General features: G+C 39.3%; 1 protein-coding gene across 1 annotated transcript in view; it reads right to left on the bottom strand.

Annotated features, from left to right (window-relative positions):
* shank3a (SH3 and multiple ankyrin repeat domains 3a) overlaps nt 1-20,770 on the bottom strand; it is a 170,279-nt gene that overhangs the window by 65,029 nt on the left and 84,480 nt on the right. Inside the window, exons 5-11 of the mRNA XM_079466447.1 lie at nt 16,184-16,292; nt 13,562-13,713; nt 12,027-12,194; nt 9,317-9,433; nt 5,109-5,186; nt 4,335-4,401; nt 1,506-1,848 (exon numbers count right to left, since the gene is read on the bottom strand). Coding sequence (XP_079322573.1) covers nt 1,506-1,848; nt 4,335-4,401; nt 5,109-5,186; nt 9,317-9,433; nt 12,027-12,194; nt 13,562-13,713; nt 16,184-16,292 — 1,034 coding nt within the window. The remainder of the gene's footprint in view (nt 1-1,505; nt 1,849-4,334; nt 4,402-5,108; nt 5,187-9,316; nt 9,434-12,026; nt 12,195-13,561; nt 13,714-16,183; nt 16,293-20,770) is intronic.

Genomic DNA, 20,770 nt, shown 5'->3' with positions numbered 1-20,770 from the left:
TGATATTTAAAACCTCTCTCTGGATAATTCGTTGATCAGTCTTGATCCTCGATAAACACATTTCACAAGCCTTGAGGGCCATGCCAGCGTACAAATATGACAGTTGAGCCGCATCCTTATCCTGCACCTCGAGATTGGAGCAGACAGAAGAGAGAAGAGCGCAGTACGGAAATCACGAGCGGGTGGACCACTGCCGTCGACCCCGGTAGGCGATTGGGTTTCTGGGGGTTGTGCTCGGTCGTGTTCTGGGGCTGTCTGCCGGCAACACCGCCGGCAACACCGCCGGCAGAGGTGCGCGTGTTCGGGACCACAATTTAGACAGGGCGCCCACATAATTAATAATTAAAAGCTGCCAGTAGGTGGTGGTAAATGTCATTGATTAAAATGAAACATATTGTAAAGTTAATTTCTAATTTAATTAAATCGTAGTTTTCTGGACAAAAATAGCACTACTATGATAGTGCGCTTATGTGATTGCATAACTAAATAAATATGAGACAAAAGTTAATTCAGTGTAATTTTTCTTTTGATGTTCTTTCTGACAGTATTCTGTGTGTTATATCACGCAGTAAGTTGTTTCCAGTGCCCACACTTACATCTTACATTTCAAACAATTGACTGATGACTAATATGATACATATATAAATATATATATATATATATACGAATGTTGGCAGGATGGTAAGTAAAATATGACACATTTTTGAACTATTTCCTTAAATAGACGGCAACAACATAAACAAACGTTTTGTGGCCAAAACTTAACTTACAGGTAGACCTCCACAAAGAAGCAATAACTTTAATAAAAATTGGTTATATTATTATCCACTAGCCAGAACGATAAAACAGACCTGTAGTAAACTTCAGGCCAGGCACTTGCATCCGTTTAGAACGCCAATAAAAGTGGACTACTGTTTTCTATGAGATGTGCCGTGCATAATAAACATTATATTGTATATTTCAGATGAGCGTTTTAGACAGCAGAAAAATTGCACCTGCTATATAAGACAGCACAGTTATTAACAGTCTATCCTCTGTCTCCAGTGTCAAAAATGAGCGGATTACTGCTGTAACACAACCACAAAACACCCACTGCCCACAAACCTCTTCTGTTAAACATTGTTTTCATCTGAAACAACACTAAGAGATTGAATCACAGAATAAACTACGTGAATGTGTTTATTTGATTGTATTTTGAGAGACACGGCACTATAAAGTGCCATGTCTAGCTATCTCTTAAAACCTGTCAATCTTCTCCCTGCCGTAAATACACAATATGAGATTCAGAGCAATATTGAGATGAAATTCAATGAAGCCTGTTTGAGATCCAGGCAGACCACAGTCGATTCCTGCAAAGTTTCTGAATCTGAATATATATTAAACATTTGAATATTGTGACGTTACTTCATGAGGATGTGGTTATAGTTTGGCATAATTATTGGAGATGGGCAGAGGGACCTGAATGATTCAATCTACAAAAATCGGGAGAACTTTGGGATGCTCACCTGAGGCGTCCACGACTGTGGGAGTGGGTGAGGGGGGCGTGCCTGGGTACCCCATGCGTGCCGGGCTCCTCCCCGACGCGCTGGAGGGAGGGCGAGCAAGAGTGTGAGGAGAGTGAGCTGGCCGTGCTATGCAGGCTGCCGTCGGCCGCAGCCTCGATCCCGGTGTGCGCCAGAGGCGGCAGGCTCCTCAGAGACGGCACGGGTGAGTGGGCTGGGCCAACATCGCCAACGTTGTTCAGATTGTTGTCAGAGGCGGAGCGAGGCAGCAGGCGTGATGATGTCAGATTCTCGCCTCCGGTCACACGCCGGCGATTTGTGTAGGAGGGCGTTTCCCTGAAAGGCACTGGAAATAAGGATAGCAGGTGTAAAACAAAAGTGCACATTGAACAAGAGAGCCGTATGTGACAAAGTGTCAGGAAGAATTTGCATAATTTGTAAATGAAGGGTACAGAAATCTCATCGGCCATTCAGAGAGGTAAACAAAAGATGGACTTGAATTACAAAGCACCTCATCAATAATTCATTATCAAAACACACTCCTCTTCACCGCAGAAACACCAGCCGTTTGCTTGAGATGTCACATCTAAATAGATGCTCGTGTAAATTGCCATTAAAACTCTGTGTTAGGCTGCTTGATGATTTTTTCTATTTTCACATTTTGATGTACATCATCATGAAAGAGGAAGTTTCGGTAACACAAAGTCTGTGCAATGAAAAAATATGCAATGCACATATTTGCTTAAAATATAAGTTCAGGAGAACATGTGCATATAAATCTCCTCCCAATTTCGTATACAATAGTGCGAAATAGCAATGTTGCATATAAGGACCCCCCAGGGTCAGTTACAATTATTGTGTGTGTGGTACAAGAGAGACCTAAACTTGTTTAAGGCATTTATTTAAAAAATAAAGGAATATGGGCTTTATTTTCATATACAACAAAATGAATAAAAAAACTATGCTCTCAGAATAAAAAAAACGTGACTACAATTTGATCAAATATAGATATGTTATTGACCCTCACTTGTCTACAGCTGTCACTCTTCTGGATTTAATCACAAGTTTTGTGTCATTTTTGCAAAGCGTCTACGTTTTTATAAAAGCTGGACATCACTTTCTGGACGAAATACCAGATTCGTATGACACTTAGGGACAGATCATAATATACTCGACCTCAAGTTGCTCCAAATCTGTAGGAATGTCTTTATTCTGATGAACACAGAGAAAGATATTTGGAAGAACGCTTGTAACCAAACAGTTCTTTGCCACCATTGAGTACCATAGTACGCAACATTCTTTGTTCTGTTGAACACAAAATAATATACTTTGAAGAATGTAGGAAAGCAAACACTTCCTACTACGGTAGTCAATGGTGGCCAAGAACTGTTTGGTTACAATCATTCTTCCAAATATCTTTCTCTGTGTTCATCAGAACAAAGACATTTCTACAGATTTGGAACAACTCGAGGGCGAGTCAATGACGACAGAATTTCTTTCCCCGGGTGAACTGTCCCTTAATATAACAAGAACACAGCAAACGTTCATAATTAAAAAAATGACATACGTTTATGTGTACAAATGAGCTCACATTCCTTTTCAATTGTACAGACCACCAACACTAGATGGCAATATCTCGCCTCTCCTGAATGCAGATAAACCCCTGTGCCACTACTGTTTCAAAGGCCTAATGCCGTTAAAAATGCATGACGCAATGCATATAGGGTCAAAAGAGTTGATATGACTCAATGCAACCCATATTTAATGAGAGCGAGACGAGCAGTAGAGATTAAAAGAGCACTGTCATTCTGACATATGGCGAGGTGTCAGTCTCATAGCGGATTCTCTCTAATCTCTAATGTAAATGAGGTATTGATCACACAACTGTACAGAACATTCACCTGTCACCTGATCAGATACTGACAGCTCTTAGCCAATCAGAAAACAGGAACGGAATACTGTTTATCAGACAACGGCTAGTAACTTGTTAAAATAACACAAACATATTAACAGTCATAATGACTTTGAGATTTCAACTATTTCTTTAAAAGCTTTGTGGCAAGTCAATATCGATCTGTGTTGCCCTTTTTCTATTTTAGTTATTATTTAAATATGTCTTACTTGGTTTCAATAGTTTCACATTAAGAGGAAAAGTCTAATAAATTGTTCAGTTTGTTTGATGTAAATACTGGGCTCTGTGGTTCAGCTGTCTGCTTGCTTAAATCTCGCTCTTCTGCCCATCCATTCAAAACTAAAATGCCGACTGTCCAATCCCATACGGTGCCACTCTTTTTACCCTCTCAATGACTTGTGTGCAAGGAGAGAGAACCAAAAATGGAGGCACACATATTGACTAAAGAAAAGTGTGAGAATAAGTCAATTTCTCGTTTCATGAACGGCGTGTTGTAATGCTGGTCCTGTTTCTTTGTGTGTTTCATCCTTCATCGAGGTCACACCGTTCTGATAAAAATACCGGAGCCTGTGGCTACACTACCATTGGCTGAAATCAAACTCCCAACACCTGCTGAGCCTCTGGGATTAACCCGGATCCGTTGCCATGACAATGGTACTCCACGCTAATGGGTACGATCCATTACAGTGGCCCAACAACCAATTCTCCACCAGACCGGCGTGTGGAATGAGCCGTCGACACAAGCGAGAGGACTGATGAGTGACTCTCATTCGGCCAAATTCGTGGCACACTCGCACACGGACGCAAAAATGATCACCCTCATTTCTGGTGGCCGTCGTGCATGGTTGCGAGAATTCGTTAACACGAGGGGTCGTTTCGAGTTGCTAAATTCTGTAAAGTCAGGTATGTGAGCCACTTACCAACATCTGATGCTTTGTGAGTCTTTACAATTTCTGCCAGGTCAAAATTTCCAGCTATTATAGCCACCTATCGTGAGAGAAAGAACAGAAGAAAAATCTGTTATTTGCCAGCTCCAGACAAACACGTAACCAGAGTCACAGATTTATAATGCAGCCTGCGGTTTATATTACGAATTTATTTAAGAAAAAATCTAAGCATACAAAACGTAAGAGAGAATGAACGGTCATTAAATCCAGACAGGGTCAGCGGGTTTCGTATCACCTTGAAGAAGTTTGTTTTGTGATAATGACCGTCTGACTGAACATTATTCGCACATTACTATGTGGCCTGTGTGGATGGATCTTTACGACATCATGGTACAAGTTAATACAATACTTTCTACTATCAATACTGTCCCGTTGCCATATTAAATAACCATATTATTATATATTATACTTGATATAAAAGGTTTGATGAATTTACTATGATTTAGTACCCACAGTTTGATTTAAAATAAAACCACAAAGGAATCATTGTTTTGCTACCCAGACTTTATTCATGGTATTTGTACATAAAATGTTAAGCAAACAGCGCCCAAATATTAATGGTTAATACTCATAATTCGCTCTTAATGTGTGTAAATGTGAGGATTTATGAAGTATTACACACTAAAAGCTGAATCAAAGTAGATGTCTAATGGTTTCTATGCTTTCTGTGACTTAAATAAGACTGAGCTCCATTGATTCTTCCACACAGTTTGATCTAAGAGAAAGCCAGAGGTCTTGTGCTCTTACCTGGAAGGCAGTTTGGCTGTTGTAGTTCTTTATCTCTTTATTCGCCCCTCTGAACAGCAATACTCTTGCACAGCTATCCTAGAGAGAGAAATCATTCGTTACACGCACTTGTAACTAGTACAGCTAGTAAAGAAGGTTTTTGGTAAGGAATGGTTATGTAGTGTGTTTGCGTGGGTGTGTGTGTGTTTTCCAACAACATAAATGACCAAACTGGTGTTCCGATGGGACCAATTAGCTCACCAACTTACATGTAAGTCTGAAATCAGACAGAAAAACAGAAAGAGAGATAGAGAGAGAGACTAGCATGGTGCAGCTCTAATGGCAGTGTCTCTGTACAGGCACCTGAGACTGAGCGTTTAGAAGGTCAGAACTGCATCTGGCTATCTCTCTTTCTCCTTAGACAGATTTGACAGCCCAAACACACACACACACACTTGTACTGTAATCTTTATAACACCGGCATGACTCAGCTGGGACTGCTGTCCTACTTTTCTCACAGTGGTGTGTACTGAAACATCACAGCATCTATTGGCCCACTAACACACCTTTAGTGGAACCAGTCTGCTAACATTAAATTAACATTTTACATCTCTCTCTCTCTCTCTCTCTCTCTCTCTCGCTCTCTCTCTCTCCTCTGTTTGTCTATCTGGTTTTTAACTTAAAGGGGTCATATGGCACGAATACATGTTTTTCTGTGTCTTAGATGTGCTATCAGTTGCCCGTGCATGTACTAGACACATAAATTGCTAAATTAAAGTGTCGGAACGAAATGCATTCTATCTAAAAGCGACTGTCACCCCGACCTGCCCGAAACGCCTCGTGTAACCACACCCCCACAGATCTACGTCAGTTCATAGTATGATTTGACTAAGACCGCCCAAAAGGTGGGTGTACCTGTCAGTGTAATTGCTTTGGAACCTTATGTTCCAAATAGGGTAAGAGGCATTACATTTCCATCACATGGTTGCAATATTCCACCAATCACTAAGCACTGGCTAACAGGCCAATCATAGCACCCCTCGCTTTTCGGAGCGATGAGCATTGTGAAAAAAGCGCTTTTGAACCTTACAACGTATATACACATTGCAATTCAAAACAAAGGACAATATTTGTGTTAGCCGTGTCATATGACCCCTTTAATTCATTTATATATCTAAATAGATAAATAATCCAATGTGATGACTGAACCAGAAACAATATCAGCTGCGATTTTGTAAGTTGCATGGCATTTTGGGATACAGTAGCCAAGGGCGGACAGAGAGGAACTGCATACTCTGTTTTGTAATGAATGAATACTATGGATAGTATGATACAATGTTATCAAACAAATCCACTATATCATACAGTCGACAGAGTATTGCTCTGTATGTGTTTAATGTTTTGGCTCTGTGCAAAAATCAATATGTAATTTCGACTACAGGCTGAATTAACAGAGCCATGAATGAGCATCCGCATCAACCTCTTCTCTCTCTCGAGCACGAGCTCATGCTTTGCGCTCATCCACACTATCGACCCGTACAGAGGACACATAAACGTTTATAAAGTATGCTGTATAAACGCTGATGCCAGATGAGTTATCTGTACCAAACCTGATTCTGAATAAACGGCCTTATAAACACATCCATGATACAGTAAATGTGGCCTTGCATGCCTAAGTGATGCCAGTTTGCCGGACAACAGAGTAAAATGTGACATCTAGTGGTGAAACTCTATAAGAACAGATCGTGACTATCCATATAAAATCCGGTTCACTTTGCAATTGAATCTGTCTGGAAACCACCTAGATGGAGAAAATACTGTCTGAATGATGATCAAGTCCTCCAACCACAGCTTTGTTTTATGTGCGGGGTAGATTGTAAATAAATAATACCACAATATAATATCAGCACGCATTAAAGACATGCATCATTTCATAATAGCACAATAGTGTTTGTAAATGAATTTTGAGAAATCTGAGCCACACATAAATCTCATAAGATGGTTATTATTTTTGTTACCCGCCGTCATGTTCTCAGGGCAGGCGGTCTTTTCTTTCTCTTTCACCTTCTCCTCAATGTTTTGTCACTACTTCATATCTTATCACACACACACTCTCTCTCCATCACAGCTCAGATGGTTTTCTATCAGTAATGTGTCTCTCGCCGAGGCTCTTTCTGGCATCGATCCACTCTAATATCCCCTCTGAGCTCCGCTAAACATCAACAGAGAGTCCTTAAAGCTCAATAGCACAGACACACGCATTTAAGTAACACCTGAAGGATTAATATCAAAGACGGGTAACCACGTAAGTTGAATGAAAAAAATACAAAATTTTGGACTATTTCAAGGAGGAAAATCGGATCATCTTCCTTGAACAAAAGGTAAACCCGATATACAAAATACTGTACTCTTTGGACTATTTTTAAATCGTTCTGGGATAACATGGTTCATGGTTTTGCACTAACCTGTCAAGTTTATAAGTGCTAACTACTTAAGCAACCACAATACTGAACTACATACCAACCTTAACTCTAAAATAAAAACAATGTCATTTTTTGCCCCCTTTCCCATCTGAGGACATCCAAAGTAGTTTTGTGAATTGGCGACAGGAGCTTAGTGCAGAAGAAAGTCTACACATGGTACAAACATAATGCAAATATACATTGAGATAGTAATGCACTATATACAAGAAGTGAAATAAATATAGACAAAAAAACTACATATCATTGTTTAAATGAGTGTACATGTGTGTTATTTACAGGTTTAACCTATTGTTTCTTACAATGTACGATTGTTACAATTGTTTCTTTTAGCCATCTGTCATTTTTAAGCCACACACAATATTGTGTGATGTTTTCTCTGTGTCTACAGATTTTTCCTGTCTATCACAGAACTACGCTGTCAGAAATAATTGTCGGGTACAGTGTGTAATTGTCGGGTTCATAGAACCAAACCGTATGAAATTAAATTACACAATATTACCATGTAAACCTAGAAACAAAGTGCACCTCTTCATATGACAGAAGACATAACCGAAGAAAAACAATACTTCTTAATCCTAACACAACTATAGGACGGGATGATCTAGCGCTATAGGTTTGCTAAAGAAGAGACAAGACCCAGGTTTAAATTTACACCAGTCATTCAAAACATTATTGTCAGTCTTACATCTCTTCTGCGATAGCATTTTAGATTAACAGCTTTTAAATAATCATGCTCAAAGTTCAAAGATCACATTTTGGTTTAGGATGTTCATACAAAATTCACCTGGCTTAAAACAACAGTGTGCACGTGATGTTCTTGTGTTCTCATGTTTGTGTTGTTATTGATCTGTTTGGAACTGACTTCACTAAGACTGGATTCTACATTAGTGAGGGTCAGCTGCAGTTTAATCTTATTACACTGACCTGAATAAAGATACACAGAAACACTATGACACAAGTTTACCTTGTTAACTGAGTACACAACATATCTGTCTGCCTGTCCGTCCGTCCATCCATCCATTCATCCATCCGTCCGTCCGTCCATCTTTCCACCCATCCGTCCATTCATCCATCCATCTATCCGTCCATTCATCCATCCATCTGTCTGTCCATTCATCCATCTATCCATCTTTCCACCTATCGGTCCATTCATCCATCCATCTGTCCGTCCATCCATCTTTCCACCTATCGGTCCATTCATCCATCCATCCATCTATCCGTCCATCCGTCCGTCCGTCCGTCCATCTTTCCACCTATCCGTCCATTCATCCGTCCATCCGTCTGTCTGTCCTTGTGTCCGTCCATCCATCCATCCATCTTTCCACCTATCCTCCCATTCATCCGTCTGTCTGTCTATCCGTCCATCCATCTTTCCACCTATCCGTCCAATCATACATCCTTCGTTCTGACCTTTTCTTCGTGTCTGTGTGTTTGTGCGTGTGTTCTGTGAGTGCCATAAATACTTAATAGAGCAGAATTAAAATGCATGAGCCCACATTCCTCCCCCTGTCCGTGGCACAGACAAGAGACACAAACCTGAGGATTACATCACTTTCTGTTTGTGTGACTGCATGACAACGGACCTTGATGTTTTGTTTCACACTCATTAACTCTGAAGCTTACAACAACTCTGAACATGCTAGAAAGGACTAGTGTTTGTATGCATACGGATATTATTTGTCTGGTTGAAGAGGGTGCAGTATGATCTTGTGTCCTTGTGGTTACAGCCAGCTAAGATGTGTTTACCTGGTTGTAGAGAGCACACACGTGCAGGGCAGTGTTCCCGGAAGCATTTTGAGCGCTCATATCTGCTCCATAGAACAGCAGGTGTTCCAGATGCTGCACATGTCCATGACGACAAGCCTGATCACAGACACACACAGAAAAACTTTGCATGAATGTCATTGGTTTTCTATTTCTAATCTTGATGCATACAATCACATTAATGAGGAGCAGGACACACACATCTCTCTCTCACACACATTCTACTGTTCTCGGTTTTTGAAATGAGAAAGAGCTGAATTGTTTGTCTTTGTTTGGTGTTATCAATGTCACTTTCCTTTCCACCATAATTCAAAATGTGTCCTCTCTGCATACTAATGAGTGCAGGATGCAGAAAAACGGTTTAAAGCTGTCTGTCTGAAAGAGAGAGAGAGCAGGCGAGAAAGATGCATGTACACAAACTTCTTATTGTAGACTATGTGAAATTTATTTCAATTAATTTTTCCAGGAAAGAAAAGTAAAAAGTTGCAGATAATATAACAGAGATGAGACGTCTAAGAAGGCCCCGTAGTATTGCTATGTATGTTTGAAAAGGGTCGCTACCTTTAAAACTTTAAAAGAGTAAAAGATAAAGAGACATGACGGAATGAGTTCAAATTCTTATTAAGTCCAACACATACACACAGACACAAACCGACAGATGATTAAAACAAACACAGACGGGGGATTTGTTCAGGTTGCCATAGGTTTGACAGAGGTCTGCTCAGACAGATGGATGAGAACATTAAAGAAAAGGAAACACAAACACAAAAGCTGTGTAAACTGCTCTCTCTCTCTCTGCCATACTGTAAAATGTTTGTGTGTGTATGTTTGTCGGTGTAGGTGACAAAGTTTAATAGCATGTCTGTCAGAATGAGCCGAATGTAATACACTGTAAACATACAGCTGTGTACAAACACACACGCATGCACACACACACACACACACACACACACACACACACACACACACACACTCCTATCTGACCAATCAGCTCCATCCTCCCTCAGGGCATCTTTGCCTCCATCCATCCATCATGTTCCAGATGTCACACACTCTCTCTCAGCTGTTTTTCATAAACAGAACAGATAGCATAATCTCTCCTCTTTCCTCTGTCTCTTGCAGAGCAGAAACTACATTTGCATTTCAAGAATAGAATTTCATGCTTGCAGGGCGACAAGGGAATACTTTTAAAGTTTCTGATGAAACAATTTAGAAAAGTGGGAAAAAGCCTGCAGCATCAGTGACAGACAGAAAGGGACCATTTGGCCCTGGTTGCCAGATATGGCAAATAGGACTTATATTTTGATAATTGATTAACAATTTTTATAATGATTCATTAAGCATCTGTTCAATTGAGTGTCGGTAACTATTGATGATGCAATAAAGTTGAGCATTGATGTAATGCAATGGCGGCCGATGACAGTGAGAGGTGGTGAAACCTGAACTTCTCGCGGAGACCGGTCTTGCAAGGCATCCTCGGCAGAACAAACTTGGATGGACGCACCACAATGACTTAAAGGACTACAAGAGAATTCGGTATGCGCAAGTCTGCATTCAGTGCATCCTTGATATCAAGAACACATCCGGGTACTTTCATGCGTTCTCTGTTTTTGTGTTATTGAGTATTGGGAACTGGACTTTGATGGTTATTGATGGAGTAGATTAAGAACACGAGGACACAAGATCGCTGAAGAACGCATAATGTAGTGGGGTGAGAAAACAAAATAGATAAAAGCCCTATCAGTGTAAATAAACCGTAGTCAAAAACAGAAACGCGTGAGGAACTCCAACACAGCAAGCGATGAAACATTAAGTTAAATTTTTTTTTTAAAAGTTACTCTCCTCTCCGTCGTTCTCTTCCCCTCTTTCACCCTTTTCAAACAGCTGAAAAGGTCAGATGTCATCAATGCAAATGTCATGCGGGGCTACTTTCTCAGAGAAATACTTAAAAGTGTGTGTGACCTCCAAAACACAATCAGAGACAGAAAAAGGTCCGCGGAACATGATGCAATTGTCCACGGGGTCCAAATCAAATTAAAGGGCCATAATAAACACTTTTTGGCATTTTGTTTTTTCTCTGAAGTCCCCTTTGTAATGTTAGTCAAGGATTCTTGCACAAGGGTGGTTAAGGGCCGGTTTCATGCTTGTTTTTGACCCGTTCAACATAACAGGCTGTTGTAGCTACTGTACCTTTAAATCAACATGCGAACAAAACAGCTAGAGCACCTGACCTATTTATGTCCATATTACACATCCCTTGTCTTATTGTGCATGTTTCATCCGTGCACATTATTCAGAAGAAAAAAACAACAATCTTTCATTAAAATATAATAACTGGCTTCACCCCAGAAACAACTTTATTTGTCTGCCGAGAGCATGTAAGCATTGTTTTCTTATTCAAGTCTGGGTCCATTATGGTACTAAAACTCAAGTTCCTCTGCTGTTTCTCTCTTTTAAATACACGGTTAGTTCTGAATGACATCACATTACGGAAACACCGCTAATGGCATTGCCGTTTACAGATATTATATATGTATATGTTATGATTGGCTATCCTATGTACAAAGTTCAGACGGTCATTCATCAAAAAGTTGAATGATGAATCATGTAGAGAATATGCAGGGATCTTTTTGGAAAACTATGAAATATCTTGCATTGTAATTCAACTCATTTTGTCTATTGTGTGTGTTACCTGATGTATCTCCTGCCAGCCGTTCTCGTCCATGCAGCCCACCTGAGCGTGGTCATGCAGCAGGAGCTCACAGCAGTACGGGTCGCCCCCCACCATAGAGCTGTGATACAGAGGAGTAAGACCACGACTGTCCTTGTAGTCCGGAGAGGCACCCAGATCCAGCAGTGTCTGCACACACACACACATGGACACACATTAATAAATGAGTCAATGTATTATTGTTATATTATATATTTATAGAATAACTCTTCTAATGCGTATACCAATATCTTCTAATAGTACACAATTAACCTAATATACACCCGCTCAAAAAGAGACCATTTAAAATTTTCTTTAAATTAGCATTTCTAGATGTACTGTGGTCATTTCAGTCCAGTGTCTGTCGAGTTTCAACAAAATCAAAAAAGTGAAAGTGGAAAAACTGACAGCATGATACATGACACATGAAAACCGTAATAAAGATCTAGGTTATTACATAAAAAAAATATTTTGAACCATTCCTAAAATGTACAAATATTACTGTTGTATTGACTAAAAAGTGCAAATTAACTTGCTTTCTTTGCAGTATTTGATGTCTGAAATAATATTTTCTTTTTATAAAAAATTTGGGATAAATGTTGTTAGTATTTCACGGAATGAAACATTTATTTTTTATTTTACCTAAACACACATAAATAGTAAATTCTGAAAAACTGAAAAGAATTTTGAAATGTTCTCTTAATGTTTTCCTTAGTTGTATATGTATCTAACATATCAACACAATAAACTGGGATCTTTTTTCAGAAAAATACATCACAAATTAGGTTTTTACTTCTTACCCCATTGGTAAATTTCTTTGGTAAAAAACATATTTATTATATTAAATACTGAACATTTTCATATAAACAATGTAGGAAGTGGTGTTGCTAGGCCCTTTTTAGGTGGGCTTTAGCCACCCTAATTTCTAGCATAGCCCCCCTAAAAAAATTGGGAATTATGTAATTTGCACAGGAATTCTAGAATGCTTAATAGTCCTTTTTAAAACTCTTATTATGAAAACGGCGTCAGGCTGCATTATTTAGCGCATTCTACAGTTCAAAGCGGCACAGAGCAGAGAATAGAGGCGTGTTCATTAACATGACATCTGCATCTGCGGTGTATCTAGAAACATGAAAAAGTTGAGAAATGTTCAACTTCAGGCAAAAGAAGAGCGAGTTTCAGGAGCGACAGCCAATAGTAGAGCTAACGTCACTTAGGCAACCACTAGTGGGACCTAACCGCCAACCCCTGGCGACTTGCAGCGATAAAGTCGCCTATAATCTGAACACAGCATAACATAGTTTGTGAATGAGTCCTTCATCCCAGTAGAAAGATATACAGATCATTACACGTTTCATCTTTGTGCCACTCTGTGACTCATGTCTGGACACACAAACAATCGCACTGAAGGACGCCTCGCATCACACACACCTCTGATGTCTCTTTCAAGTATGTACGAAAACCCAATGTTCACCGCCATTGTAGGCACAATGAGTGCGCGTGTGTTTGTTACTCACAATAAGTGCCGTGTGGTTCTTGGTGCGGACGGCTTTGTGAAGCGCTGTGATGCCATCTCTGGTCCTGAAGTCCAGGTGAGCCCCTCCATTCTTCAAAACCTTGATGAGCTCCGCACAACCTTCCAGCTGCGCCGCCATGGTGAACGGACATTCTGCCAAACACAGAGGAAAACACAATCCTGTTTTTGTGTCTTTCGAGTCAAATCTGTATTATTTGTGGAGGACTTTCGTAGCACACACTGTTTCAAAGCAGCTTTACAGAATATTATGTTGGACTGTCTTAAAGCCTTCAGCAAACAAGCCAAAGGCATCAATGGAAAGTTAACAAATCCATAGCCGCGGGAAGTAGGGGGGCTGCAGAGCCCCCTGGCATTGAGCGAAAGGAAAACTTAAACAACGTCAAAATAAATAGATATAATTTTTTATCAAAAAACTAATTAAATGGACAGGAATAAATACATTTAAAATAATTAAATTTTATTGAATAGTTTATTCACTAATATTTATTAAAAACATGAATGACGTGACTGTAAAAAGTAAGCCTTATGACGTCATGGCGTTCTTTAGTGAAGGTCGTGTGTCACTAGCGGTCTTGTTGTCCAAATGGCGCAAAAACTTATTTCAGACTTTTTATACTGGACAGCCAGAAAATTACCCTTGTCCGAGACTTCAACTGTCAACCCTGAAAAAGAACGGACACGTTTGGAGTTTTGCATTCAGAGTAAGACAATGATATATTTCTTTATTTGAGATTGTGGCTAAGAGGTCTACAGTTAGTATGTGTACGGGTTGCTTTCTATATGCTGTCGCTGTGCAGCGTGCAGTTGTGTTTAATCACGTGAATTGTTTGCCAGTGGTTTATTACAGGTTGATGTAAGCTGCCGCCATGCAGCTTCTGGTTTCGTACAGCAGATGTGCTTTGACTATAAGCAAACATATAACATTTATTTTAATTGCTCCCTGAACTCTCTGGATAAACGCATCTGCTAAATGACTAAATGTAAATGTAAGCTGCATCTTGTTGCACTACAGCTTGTCGCGTCTACAACTCGCGTCACAAGTATTGTGCAGTGCGCACTGGCAGACGAGTAAATTCTGCGAGCTGAAATTCAGAGTCTACTCCTCATGCAGGATAGGCCATTTTTAACTATTTTTATTCTGTATTGCATGAGAATATGTGGCCTTTGAATGTTCATCAGTAAATAAGCTTTTGGCTCATTTTGTTAAATCGCGGTGTGTTATCAGTGCAGCGTGAGACAAACCACACTGACCGTGAGAAACACGGAGATGCTCAACAGGGCTCAGCGAAAGATTCAAATAAAAGCGTATTTTGTAGACATGGTCAAAGGGGGGCGGTGCAGCGCTGACTGTTTAATTAAATAATAAGACGGATTGTTTCGCGTTTTGTTTTCATTTTGTTTATTTCCTTATTTGATCAGAGATAATGCAAATGAAAACGTTCCTGTTCATAGAAATCAAATCAAATATTCACCTAAAATTTTTGGGAAAAATTTAAATGTTGTCTCCAAAATAACCTGAAGTACGTTTTAAGCAGTAAAATTAATATAATAAACAAAACCATAAATTGTATCTTAATTAATCTGATATAGCAACATTAAAAATAAACCAATCAATTATTAAATGACAAAAACATATACAAAAATAGCTAAAACTTAAATAATTATAACACAAAAACTAAGAATCTGAAAATAAAAGCTAACTTTAAATATGAATAAAACTAAAATCAAAACTATAACAACTCTGAAAGTCTTTTTTAAAACAGTTTTGTGCACCACGGAAGAAAGAAAGGGTTTGAAAGCACATTGTGAGAAATGCATTTATTTATTTAAATTTTGGGGTGAACTATCCCTTTAGGTTTTGGTCTTTCATCCTTACAAAGGTCAATGATATGTGAAGTGTGGAATAATTCTTCAGCTCTGGATTTCTGGACAGGCCTACACCAAATGTGAGGTGTTCAACCAAAGGGTCATCGTTCCTTTATCTTTAATATATCCATGTGTGTAGCTTAACACAAACTTTTCCATTCCTGTCCATTAACGTGGTTAGAGGTCAGTCCTAACCGTCTACAAAACAATGCATGAATAAATCTGAATAAGTATGAGTATCATTTGCATTGAAGGTGGTCTTGTCTTCCCAGCATGCACTGGGAGAGGTCGGACCTGATTGCACCAGTCAATCATGCAGAACAATCTTTTTATTTCTTTCCTTATAAAAAAACTCTGATATAAGCAGATTTCTATTTTGGCAGAAAACTATATGAATAAGATTTCAAAAACACTGATCAACATTTAATGCGCCTCCTAAATTTTCTGGGGAAATTATGGACTTAAAATGTTTCCGTGCATATGTAATTAGAGTTTAAATGGATGTCGACATTTCCTGAAAGACAACTTAAAAAAACTTAAAACATAATTCTGCTTTGCAAATTAGTTTTGGCTTTATGCTTCTGTATATACTGAATGATAATATTATACTATGATTTTTATTTCCCAAAAAATGTGAGGATTTTGTTAGGACAACTTTTTTATGTCTGCTATGTCTTTATGCACAAATATACACAGACAATCTTTACATAACTGTTAATATTATTATCGTATGTACCTCCAGATTCCGGGTCATGAAAGTTCGGGTCAAGCCCTTTCTCCAGGAACTTTGATACCTTCTCAACGTTCCTTTGCTGAACATATTCCATAAACTTCTTCAAGTTAGCCTAAGGGAATGAGACAGACACAGAGAGAAGGAGAGAGGGAGACAAAGTGAGAGAGAGACATGGGGTATAAGTTGAATAATGCAAAAGAAAGATAAAAGCAAAAACAGGCAAGTTTTCCCAAGCGTAAGAAACAGAGATGGAATGAAGCTTCACAGCAGCAGTAAGGACTTCATTTCAACTCCTACACACACAAAAACGCACACTTAAGCCTTAATGAACACCGAATCTGTTGCAACAGCAGTCCTGATCCATAATCCATCATTTAATAACATATAACAACAACAGAATGCATTGAAGAGCAAATCTGTTTCAGCAAGAATTCTAACCACCAGTGTCTTAGTGTTTTCTGGTAGAATCTTCTGATCTTAAGAATCACAAACGTAGACTTTGTAGTATTAAAACAATATCAATGCGATTCTTGTGGATATTATGAAAGAGATAATGTAAAGTCAACCAGTCGTTAGAACAAAGCAAGGTCTTTCATTGCCAAATGAAAATAATTGGACGTTAGATTGTGATCTGAGTTGAAATTCTTTTATTATGTAAGAAAGACTATAGAGTGATATGTGACCAATAAACCCTATATGTCTCTTTTGGTGTAACATAGCAAAACTTATTCTACAGTATTTCGAATTAGAAATATGAAAATGAATTAATAATATAAAATAATATATTATTAACGGTTTGTTTTCTTAACTTTTGCTGTCACACCATACACACGTGCAGTTTATTTGACAAAAAGGACACACTTGACCAAGCAGCATCAAGTATTGTACAGATCTGATGTAATGTACGTAACAAAAAATGAGTGGAGATTAAAGAATGCACTGGAATTTATTGTAACAAATTCCCGGCCTCACGCTCAACAGTTTGGTCTTTCCAGAAGATCAAACATTGAGCAAAACCTACAGAGTCAGCTAATACCCATCAGTCAGATAACACCGGCTCTGTAAACATCAGCAGGTTCACCACAAGCCCGTGCACACATTTACAGGAATGATCCATGGTCAATATTAGTCTCTATCAACAGCACCGATGACATTCTGTTAAACTACAGAACTTAATTTTCAAATGCACCTAGTTTGTAAAAATCCTCATTGCAGCAATGCTGTATGTTTGTTTTCAACAGCTTAGGGATGATGTAGCGGAAAATGAAATACTGTGTGTACCAGTTAGCATACTAAAACTTCAATTTATAACTTTTTTGGTTAAAGCGTAGGAAACATGCATAGTTAAGATGGTCAACTTGTTAAAAACCTAGTTGGACGTATGACGTAGTATTTCTGTGCTTGATACACTCCCCCAGCACTCCAACTTGTTTCGGAAAGTTTTTTATAAGTCTGGATCCCTGTTTCGTAACAGGGATCCTATTCCTTTTATTGGGCAATTCTCCCGGAAAAGCACACCCATGTAAAGGCGAAAGAAAGGGCCGGCTCACACGCCAACCGATGAGCGATACGTGTGGGCCTGCAGCGGCAGCTTGTTACTCTTGCGACAGTGAGAGAAGTTGAGGTGTGTTTTTTGTTCACGGCACTTCATTGATGGATGTAATATAAATGGTCGATAATGCTGGATTTTGAGATCGTTTGAAACTGTAAAATGGCGCGGTCCCAGTGCTAAAAAATGTCGGACATGAACTGCATGCGGTAAATCAAACTTAGTCATATGTTTGTACATACAGTATGTATCTCTCTACATAGTAAAGCTGTATCTCTCTTTTATAAATTTGATCAAACTGAATACTCTTCTAAGATACGACGTATGCATTACTACTGTATAGGTACTCAAGATTAATATGAGATTGGCAGAAACTGGGTGTTTTACCTGATCTTTAAAGGCATTTAGCGGTGAGGTTGCGAATTGTAACTAACGTCTGACTCCACCCCTATCTTTCGAAGCACTACGGTGGCCACGTATAATTAGACTAAATTTGGTTCTGATACACAGGCCTTTATGTAAGATATAAGTTCTTGCATTTAAAAACAGCCGAACAGAGCCAACTGAAAGGAACAGAACCCACGTTCAAGACAAATTGCAGAAGTATTTTAACTTGATATAACTACAAAACGTCCTACAAAATGTACATGGCTCACAGTGATGATGGTGCCTTAAAAGAAACACGTTTAAAGACGCAGAAGATTTTAAAGAGCAAACTACCCAACAGCAACAGTTTTACGATCTTAAATACAGAGGTGCTTCACGATAACAGGAGAACCTTTTTTCATCTAAATGGCTTTATATAGAACCTTTAACATCCGAAAAACCTTTCTGTTTCACAAAAGGTTCTTTGTGCCTGTGGTGAGGAAGGCGGGACGAGAGCCGTGACGCGGGGCCGGTGGCGTGAGTGATAAGTGCAATCAGCTGTGCGCGCACCGGTCCCGCATCTTATCACGGAGGAGATTGGGAGCTTAAATGGATGTTCGGCAGGACTGTTGACGAGAGAGGACCGGGCCCGAAACTGTGTTTAGTTTGTGTATGTTTTATGGCCGGCAGTCTACCGCGAGGTGGCTGCCGGATTGTTCAGTGTTTATTGTTTATTTAATTAAAGTTTTAAAGTTTAAATGTTCGCCGGTTCCCGCCTCCTTCCTTCCCTTCTTACGAACATTATTACAGTGCCAAAAAAAGGTTCTTTAGATTCTAAAAAGTAAGAAAGAGATGCTTCTTAAAAGAACCTTTGACTGAACGGTTCTTTGAACTAAAAAGGGTTCGTCAATGGCATCGCTGTGAAGGACATTTTACGCACCTTTATTGTGTAGTTAAAACACCAGAGATCCTGAAATCTCAATACTTCTTTTTCTCTGTATGTGCAGGGCGTGACACAAGCATAACTGTGTCTAACCATCTCTGAGATCCTGCAGCTTGTTACATAAAACCCCTCGCAAGATCGAGGCTGGCCAAAGACACAATCACACGTGCATTCACACACACTCTCGCACACCTGTCCCCGCCAAAAGCAAGTAAAAGGTGTGGTTTTCTCACCATGTGTGGCGTGAGCCGCTCTGCAGCGTCTTCATCTACTTTGATCTGCTTCAAGTCATCTCACAACACTGACTCCAGTCCGACACGCTACCATCTGAACACACACACTCGCTCACACATGCTCTGTGTGGCTCCTCCTTTCCATGCTGTGAAGGCTAGAACTCTCTCTGTATCTGTTCTCTCTCACCCTTGGCTACTCAAGCTGTTGTTATGGAGATGGATACAAAAGAATGGTTGGAGAGGGAGTGTTGAGCGTAAAAACTCTGGCGGCTATTTGATGTGAGCAATCTCATTGGATGGTGGAAAACCAACAGCTTCTGTGCTGTTTAACCTAGTGAAAAAACTAATCATAATGTAATATCACAGCTCCGTGTCTCTCGCTGGACGTCTTTTGTATATATGCCGTCTACCACACAGCTGGAGTACAGAATTCAGCATAAGCGATGCAATCTAACTCAATTGAATTAGCTGCATGTTGTCCTTTGATATACCATTAGTCAATTACTTGATGACACGCCAACGTCATGTGCACTGAAGCTTGCACATCTGCCAGTATTGCATGACTGGGTTGGGATTTTTTATACTCAATTTGCATAGGCAAACAACGACCAGAGCGTTGCTAAGAGCCTCTTATAATCCGATCAGAACAGAATCCATAACCACGGATTTCTACAGAATGGGAAAATTCTGAAAGTTCTGCTCAGCTGTATTGAAAGATTTTGTTTAATTTGATGATGCTTTCAACAAGCAATTCCAAAATTAAACTATTATTATATAATATTGGAGACAGATTTTAATTTGGCCTTCATACTCAGCCCCCCAAAAAAGGGTTTACACAACCCGGCAAATATGTATATAATAAATAGATCTCGGAAAACCTCTTATGAGGTCAGGGTAGCCGATAAATTTCTTCTGACATATATGGGCCATCCACTGCTTGGAGAACGAGGATATATGAAACACATGTTATTGCTCTTTGTAAAGTAGATGAATATTATATGGTTGGGTGTAGTGCACTAAGACAAGGAAATACATTGAACTAGCACAGTGTAAAACACAACCAGGCTTATGTTAACTTTAGGGAAACTATAAAAAGGATAACAATATAAACTGGACTGGACCTTATAGTGGTTCCTTTGAATGAATAGATTACCACCGGGATTACCAGCCATGGCATCATCTCAAAACCAGGATCTGACCAAGTTCAGCCTCACAATACCAGGCCACACGCTGGCATTATATTATATAAAGCAAGCATTGTCACGTTAGACATAGAACATCGAGATGCAGAGAGAACGCAAAGAGATGAGTAAAAGATAGAGATATAAAAGAGTAGTGAGTAGTAAAATACTTATAGAGATAGACATTCTGGATTGAGTTCAGATTTAATATGGAACCAAGACTTACTCTATATGTTCTATACATGATAATGACATAGTTTAACCGGGTTATTAACTCATAGCGACAGCAATAACAACATATATAGAATACACACACTA

The sequence above is a fragment of the Barbatula barbatula genome (genome assembly GCF_947034865.1).
Source record: "Barbatula barbatula genome assembly, chromosome: 10".
Classification (NCBI taxonomy): Eukaryota; Metazoa; Chordata; class Actinopteri; order Cypriniformes; family Nemacheilidae; genus Barbatula; species Barbatula barbatula.
The sequence above is the reverse complement of the archived record's forward strand: the minus strand, read 5'-3'. Positions and strand labels throughout refer to the sequence as shown.